Raw genomic sequence first — 8,500 nt, forward strand, 5'->3', positions numbered from 1 at the left:
CGATATCACAGCTGAGATATCCAGAATCCACTCGTCCAGTCACTCCAGAACTTTGCAGAGAACCAGGGAAATATCCAGAAAAAAGAAACCCAAAAAATTAATAAAACGGATGATGAGAAAAAGAAATCCTCGTTTGGCTGAGCTGGGCTGGGGACTTGGAGGAATGGGAATTGGATAGCCGCCTGGGCAGTGAGTGCGTGAGACGGCCGTTTGGCCCCCACAGCCACAGGCACCTTGTATTTTCCCGAAAACTATATATACCTCCGCGCTCCTTCCCTTCTCCCTTTCCCTTTCCTCCCCCACCCCCACCCACCTTCTCCCCAAGCCCTAGATGTCCCCCTCCCCTTCGCCTCGCTCCCCACACCGCGCCGCCGCCTCTGCCCCCTGCCCGCTCCGATCCCACCAGATCTCGGGCGAATCCGCTCCCCAGGCGCCTCCCGCGCCCCGATTCGGCGCCGGTGCGGCCGGAATCGGCTCCGATTTGGGGTACTTTTAGCGGCGATTTGTTTGTTTCTAGCGGCCGTTTTAGAAGGGGCGTTTCGGGCCGGTGGATGGATGCTGTGGAGATTCCACTGCCAGCTAAGGTGGATTTCGGCAAGATTTTGATTTCGTCGGCTGAGGGGGTGGACGGAGGTGTTGGTGGTGGAGGAGGCGCGGGCGGGGAGGTCTTGAGGCGCTGTGCAGATGCGGATCGCCGGAACGGCGGTAATAATCACTTCCTGCTCCAGTTTTTGTTTGGTCGTGCAGTGCAGGTTGCTGTGTACTGGGGATCTCGGAATCATTTCAGTTTTTCCTTGTCCTGTTTTCTGTGTGCTCCGTGTGAATTCTTCTTGCGGGGATATTGCAGTGATTTGTTAGGGGTAGTAGGTAATTTTCATTTTTATTAGAGATGTGTATTGCGGCTAAGACATCGGTGAGGACCTGGTTTCTGTTTTGTGATCGGCCGGCCTGATTTCTGCAGAGCAGACAGTACCACAGGATTTATACTGCTGATTTTAAATGGATATAATGATTGACTTGGTATGGAAGACTTTATCTACACTTTCATTTATCCCAATTTATCTTAATTGGCTTGCGTGTGCTCCCTCCTTGAGGCAACGGATTATGCAGTATTGAAAATTGACATGCCTTAAAGTTTGACGCAAATCATCTGTTTTCACATCTGTAATTGTCTATCATGTGTTATGTAAGTGCTTCCTATTTTTGGTGGTCTATAATTGCTGTTTTAGATTGATAAAATTGGGCTACTTTAGTTTTTGTTGTTGAATTGCAAGCCTACTGGTTACTTGTATTTCTTGATAAATGTGTTCTTTGGTATTTTCTTTATGGCAATAGTTTAGCTTGTAAGTGAAGCATTTTTTGTTTCATCATAAATGTTTCAGTCTGTACAAAATTGGATTGTTAGAGGGTTGACTTGAAAATGGCAACACCTTGTGACATGAGGTTTTGCTTAGTAGATGCTTTCAGAACTTGGTACATATACTTTACATTAGTAGTTTCGGTTGTTTTGAGGTTGTGATATGTGGACTGCGATGAAGGATTGAAGGCACACCTCATAGTTCACTGCAGCATCACAATAATGATGTGATTTGTTCAGTTGATTGTGGCCTATTCTGAAAGAAAAATATTCTATTGCCATTTGGGAAATGCTCTATATTTGAAGGTCCTTGGCAAAGAGTACATTAATGTCACTAGTGATTAACTGGCTATATTGCTCACTAGTTGGTTTCCTTTGTACCAAAGTGTCAAACTAGTTCAGAGTGGACTCACATAAGGAGACCAGGTAAAGCAGGTCAAGCAAGAGTTATGGTCAGCTGGCTGGCATGGCAAGATCAGGAGCAGCTTGATGAGCCTTGCTACAACTTTACACAGGCAGACACCAACTCTAATTCAGCAAGAAGCAACAAATGCTTCAGGAGTCCAGCTGTAGGAAATAGAGATTAAGTTAAGAAGTACAATTCATATATCCTGCCCAGTTTAGATCCTCCTAACACTACTATTCAAACAATAAGAGAAGTCTCTCTTCCCCATATGCTTCCCCAACCCAATTTAATTCTCTGGTTTCTCAATCTCCTGCTGCCTACGCCTACCTGACACCACCTGCCCTGGCCTCTGGTGAACTACCTGTAAAACCTAGGAGCAAATCCGAACATCAGAAAGAGATTGTAAACCATCATATGACAAGGCATCACTCAGTACTCGGGCATTGTCTTAAGCTTGTTCAAGGTTGCATGCCAGGTGCTAACCCCACTCTAGCTCCTTCTGTTCCATATGGCTCAAGAGAAGGCGTAAGGGAGCATGAACAGGTTGCCAGATACACCTTTGTGCATGAGGTAGTATGGAAAAACCTGAGACTGCTTGAGAGCTGGAGTGGTTTCATATTGTATGTCCCTCTTTGTGATGGTGGCAAAAATGGAGGCTAGGATGGAGGATATCATCCAAGGATGACAATGTGTAGATGCTCAAATGGAAAGGGTGTCTGTGGAACAGCGTTCGGATGCCAGATGTTCTATAAGTGAGTAGAAACTGACCCTTAGAATTCTGGAGACTGGATTGCCAGTGGAGGCCCTCCACCTTGTTGGAGCGAGGTGTGGGCAGATGTTCCTTGTTTTCCGTGGCGGGCAATTGATCCTTGGAACAAAGCAGCCTGGGACCAGGTTGCCGAGGAGCCCTGCTCTTAAGCCCTTAAACCAAGGTCCTAGGAAGGAAGCAATATCCCTTATAGTTTATTTTGTCCCAGATGTTCTGCTACCATATAGAAGCATTTTGGCCATATGTTTCATCTACCATAAAGTCTTATCTTGCATACATCGACTTTTGATGACTGATTAACTAATCCATCAAAATCATGTATGGGCAGATCTGAAGCAGCACATTGACAACACATAGTTTGTTTTGTCCCAGAGTTTCTGCTACCACATAGGAAGCATATTGGCCATATGTTTCATCTACCATAAAAGTTTTATCTTGCGTATGTTGAATTTTGATGACTGATTAACTAATCCATCAAAATCATGTATGGACAGATCTGAAGCAGCATATTGACAACGCAGAAAGCAGTTCTTGTTATAAAAATAAAAGGACTTCTTTGGAAGTCTCTATGCAGAAACCTGTTGCTGGTGGCATTAAGTCTGAGAACAATGGCAAACGGGATTACATTGGTACTGTCACTGTTCAATCCTTGCATAAGCAAGATAGCAAGATTCTTACCAAAAAGACCATAAAGTTGTTGGATGGACCACCTTGCCCAAAAAGGCCAAAGCTAGAGCCAGCTCAAATCACTAGAGACACTGAAGCCAAGGGCCATGACTTGTTGTCACAGAAGACTGTGCATGAATCGATGCAATGCACACCATCTGGTAAATTACGAAGCCTCGTTTCTTCATTTGCGGGTGTCTAATTTGACATAACAGAAGTTCTCCCTTTATAACTCACCAAATAAATTTGCATGCGTTCGTGGATTTGTTCTGGACCTTTCCTATCAGAGCTTCATTATTCTAGCTTTAGGCTAAATGCATGTTACCATGTTTTGAATCAATACCATGTGTCTGTTGCAGTTCCCTGTTACGGTTTTTAATGTTCTGCCTGGAACCTCTAGTTTGTAATACACTGCAAATATTCATTTAACAATTTCTATGTATTCACTTCTATACAGATAGGCACATGAAAGGTCAACCATTTGATTTCAATGAGTGAAAATGAATTTGTTAATATGGGGCACAAGAGCTTAGCCTGTGCTTTTCAATTTTATATCTGAGGAGTTAACTGCTATTCATAGTTTGTTAATATTATTGTTAGGCTTTTCTTGTTTTTACTCTTTTCCAATGAAATATATTGTGCCACTGGTGGTTATTGCTCAACTCTTTACAATTCCTGAGGTGGTTATTCCATTCTGGATCACAATTTGCCATCCTCTGCTTTCAAAATCCATATTTGATATAGCTCTACATCGTGTGAGCGGTCTTTTCTTTACTCTGTTAATGTCAATGCTTATGTTAAGTTATGTATTCTAACAATAATGCATTTGTGCTTACCTTAATTGTACACAGAAAAATCTCGGTTGCTAAAGCAGAAGCGCATTTCTGATGCGAAAAGAATTGACAAGAAGAATGCTAGGTCTGGTGCCAGATCTAAATATGATTGTTTCACATCAAAGTCTGGTTTAGGAAATTATGATTCCGGTTTCTTGGGAAGCAGCATGCTTGGTATGTAGTAACTTGGTGCAGCTACATTATGTTTTTTTATTAATGTGTACCGCTAATTATTATTCTTTTATTGTACTCTGATTAATAATACAAGCTTTCTCATTAGAGCATGCCGTATTTAGACATATTAGGCCATTTTATACGTTTCATAGTTCTTGATTTCTCAGCATACTGCACATAACACATTGGCCATGTTCCGTATGCTCCACAAATATAAAGATGTTCGTTCATCTTACCTTTGACCTGTCCATTCATCAGAGGAAAGGGATATTCCAGATCTGAGATATGGTTTTATGCTCGCATACACCACTTATTTTTCTCAGTAAAGCGACCCACTGATTCCAGTTTTCAAATGATATTTGGGCAATAAAATCTAGCTGTATAGTTCATTTGAATTTTATCTACAGTAGTTGTTTGGTTCTGTGAATTCTCTTTAACTAGCTGATGCCTCGCACGTTGTTGCGGAAATTTTTAGTTAACATACGTGAGTGAAATTAAGTAGCAACGAAAGAGTATTCAAAATTGAAAACATATAATGAAATTTTATGATAAATTGTTCACTTATTGTATATGGCTTGATGGAAAGTAGCATGAATGCATGTGCAAAAGATATTAGTTTCCCACTAAATAGATGTGAACAAATTAATGATGTGATGATGTGGCATGCTTGCATGTTGAGAGAAATCCAAGTAGTGTGTTTCTCCTACTTAGATATAGAAGATTCCACAATTCAACCTTTTCATGGTTGAAAATAAAAAACTTCAGTTGGAACCTTCACTCCTTCAGCTCATGATCAGATCTCAAGTATACGATCTGAAAAGTAAATCTTACTGGTCTGATCTGAAAAATAAAATCTCAATTACATGGATTACTTTTCCTTTTAAGCAGCAATCCACTTGTGTTCTGGTTTCAGCTACCCTTTTACTATTTATTTTTTTACTCCATTTCAATTATTTTTGACTTTGCATTCTCCAATATGCATATTTTGCTAAAAGATGGTACACAATTTATGTCGTGAAACGAATTATCATTGCAAATCTAATGGTACCATTTCCAGCTAACCAGCCAAAAGAGTTATTAGTTACTTACTCCCTCCGTCCCATAATTCTTGTCAAATTTGCCCAAAAATGGATTTTTCTATTCCTAAAAAGCGTCTAGATACATGTAATATTTCGACAAGAATTATGGGACGGAGGAGTAGTTTTCAAAGATAGAGAAGTTTCACTGCATGTTTTCAAACATTAGTAGCTAAATGCACGTGCATTCTAGAAACCATCATTATAACTAAACATATTGCTAACCTGACTGTTGGTTCCTGTTTTGTAACTTTGCATCTCCTTTTGTAGTACTACTATGAACATGATGCTAATGCCATATGTATCTTTTTTTGTTTATTCTTGGGTGCTACATGCAATTTTTTTTTCTATCAATGTGTAGGATTCTGCATCATGACATGCCAGTTACTTAGGCGTTATCAGATGTCGTCAAATTCTTTTGATATGTGTAGCCTTCAGGCATGACTAGCATGCAGTGAATATGTGGTTGTTTAGTTTAAAGTACATGATTCAGCATTGCCATGCAATATGGCTCGCCACTTTCAGTTGCATCATAAGACTTCTCTTCCGATTTTAACATGTATGAATAACCTTCATGATGACTAGTATGATACTGCAATGGGGAAAACCATGCTCTTAGTTCATTTCCTGGCCTCTTATCATTGATCACACATTCTTGCATGTCATCTTACAGTATTTATCTGTTTATTCAGGGGCACATGGCATAAAATCTGATATCCGTGACATCACAAATCACATTGAGAATCTCTCATTGAGCGAACTTCTCAATGGAACTTACAAGTATTCCAGCTTAGGAAGAGAAAAAGGAAAGAAAGTACTGCACACAAAAGACGAACTCCTAGCCTCTGTCAGAAAAGCTTTTTCTATGCTATCTGACGTGGACCGTAATCATGGAAAGGATGTTAATCTCTGCACTAGTCCAAGGCTGCATTCAGCAAGCACCTCCAGCTGTGACATCAAAGACCAATGTAGTGACAAACCATCTTCTTTGATAAAGGTAAGTGAAATCATTAGTGTTTCAATCATTAGCAGGTCCTGAAGCACCTCAGAATTCCTTTGATTCTTTTTGTATTACTACTACCCAGGACCCTTCACAAACTGAGGTCTGCAATACTATGCTTCATTGTCCAAAGGATATGCTAAGCCGTTTAACACTTCCCCAAGGACATGATCTCGATTCTCTTTTATCGGTTGGAAGTGAGAGCTCAGCTGCAATGCCTTCCATAACAATTCATGGAGCTAGTTTGCCACCATTTCCTTGGTCACACTCACAAGCTGGGGGTTATCGACCAAGTGTTGACTCTGGTAAACATGGGTCAAGTAGGAGTAACTCCCATTGGCAGTGGATGAGAGTTGGATCATATCCCATTGCTCTAGATTATGAAGATTCAGCTGTCCATAAAATTGATGATCTTCTTCAAGAAATGGATACTGTAAAATCATCTATCACGGATTCATGTGACAGAATATCTAACTTGTGCTGCATGGAATCAACTTCTGGATCCCTTGGACATATTTACTCGAGGAAAATAGGAAGCGAGCATGGTCCGCAGCATCTGAATCCACTGGACTATGGGGGCTCCTCAGATAGCTTCCAGAAGTACGACAGTGAGCGCTCTCTTCTAAAGACACCACAAGGTATATCACAGTTACTAAGGAATATAGTTTTTTTTTCACCAGAACTAAGGAATATATAGCTTGTTATATAACAACTGGAATACTATGATAAGTTCAGAGTTTATTTCATTGACCAAATATTCTCGCTCTGAGATTTATGTTGCATTATAGACATATTTGTTGTATAGTGATAACCTAATGTACTTTTCAATGCAATATCACTTTTTGGCCATGTTATTTATCTTCCTATGCGAGTACATGCTATCCAAAAGCCTATTGAATCATGTTACTAGACCTATGTGCACTCCAATTTCCTAGTTGACCATGTTTACAATTTTTGTTTTGGGTCACATATTTTGTAGTATTCATTCACAATGTTTTTAAGATGATAAATTGCTGATATGAACTGTCCCTGATCAGCATCACCAAAGATATGGCGTGCTGCTGAGACCTTATGTGATATGAGAAGAAGTACTGAAAAATGGAGTACCCAAGGATACATCAACGGGACAATAAAGTGGCCAAAGTCACCACCTGAAAAGGTGAAAGCCCGGAAGCCCTCATCCCCATTTGGTACAGCTGAGAGTTCATCTGGCTCTCGGAATAGCGATGCAACTCGAACCGGAAATGGCCACTCTTCCAAGAAATTAGTAGATAGGAAGAATGATTCTGCACGGATCAGCAACCCAGGGAAAGGCCCTATCAGGTGGCCTGTTCCTATTGAAGATGGTGCATCTCCTGTCAGGCCTGAGAAGGTCCCTACGCTTGAAGTGAGACAGACCCACGGGAATGCTGCTCGGCATCCGATTCAGGTATCATCGCAGGCACGGCTTGAAAAGGAGTACGAGAATGAGCAAAAACGGAGGAAAGCAACATTGGCCTCGTCTCTAGGATCAGCAGATTGGAACAGGGAGAGGAACAGGAGACTGTGAATTGTACATTATTCATGAAACCATAGATGCAGCGATATATGGTCTGGGGACAGCGTAAACCAGGCAACTGTTTCATAAGAGGTCAGGAACACGGGGAGATGCGTTAATTTAGGTGGCGGATGATGTATTTATTGGGCATTTGTTGGTGGAATTGTTGTAACAAGTGTAGTTCCTCTTTTTTATTTGCCATCTTATCACATGTCTCTACCTGTCTGAACAGCTTCTGTTGTGCGTTAGTAATTTAGTATGTCTCAGCTTACTCGTGTCTGGAAGTAATAATAGCAGGGCAGATTAATTGCATTCGTGCAGCGGTTTGCATTATTTTGTTTATATTCGCAAGTGCACTGAATTTTGCTATTGCAAGTCTTTATGTGTACAAGTAATATGTGAATCCTGGAGCTTCTTTGTATCGATCTGATATACTCCGTACATAGTTGAACTTGATCATCGGCCATGCGCCCCTGATCGCCCTCCCGAGAGTTGGGTGCGGTCTGGGGGCTTCGGCTAAATTCTTCGACCGTTCCGGCTACTTTATAGAATCGGGGGAGTTGCCTGGGTGGGTTTTTTGGCGCAGGCGCCCCCCATTTGGTCTTTGGGGAGCCGGTTGGAGATGCTTATCTCGGCGTTCGACTTCCAAGTTTTAACACCCAAAATTCAGTTCCCATCGCTG

The 8,500-nt window shown here is 41.3% G+C and overlaps 1 protein-coding gene across 1 annotated transcript; it reads left to right on the forward strand.

Annotated features, from left to right (window-relative positions):
- Positions 1-288: 288 nt before the first annotated feature.
- LOC100841045 lies at positions 289-8,160 on the forward strand. The gene is made up of 6 exons (XM_010235817.3): positions 289-705; positions 3,027-3,359; positions 4,050-4,205; positions 5,974-6,278; positions 6,367-6,919; positions 7,319-8,160. Exons 1-6 carry the CDS (start codon positions 552-554, stop codon positions 7,828-7,830), a joined length of 2,013 nt encoding a protein of 670 aa, XP_010234119.1. The 5' UTR covers positions 289-551; the 3' UTR covers positions 7,831-8,160.
- Positions 8,161-8,500: the final 340 nt, after the last annotated feature.

The sequence above is a fragment of the Brachypodium distachyon genome, chromosome 3 (assembly GCF_000005505.3).
Source record: "Brachypodium distachyon strain Bd21 chromosome 3, Brachypodium_distachyon_v3.0, whole genome shotgun sequence".
In the NCBI taxonomy this organism is placed as follows: domain Eukaryota; kingdom Viridiplantae; phylum Streptophyta; class Magnoliopsida; order Poales; family Poaceae; genus Brachypodium; species Brachypodium distachyon.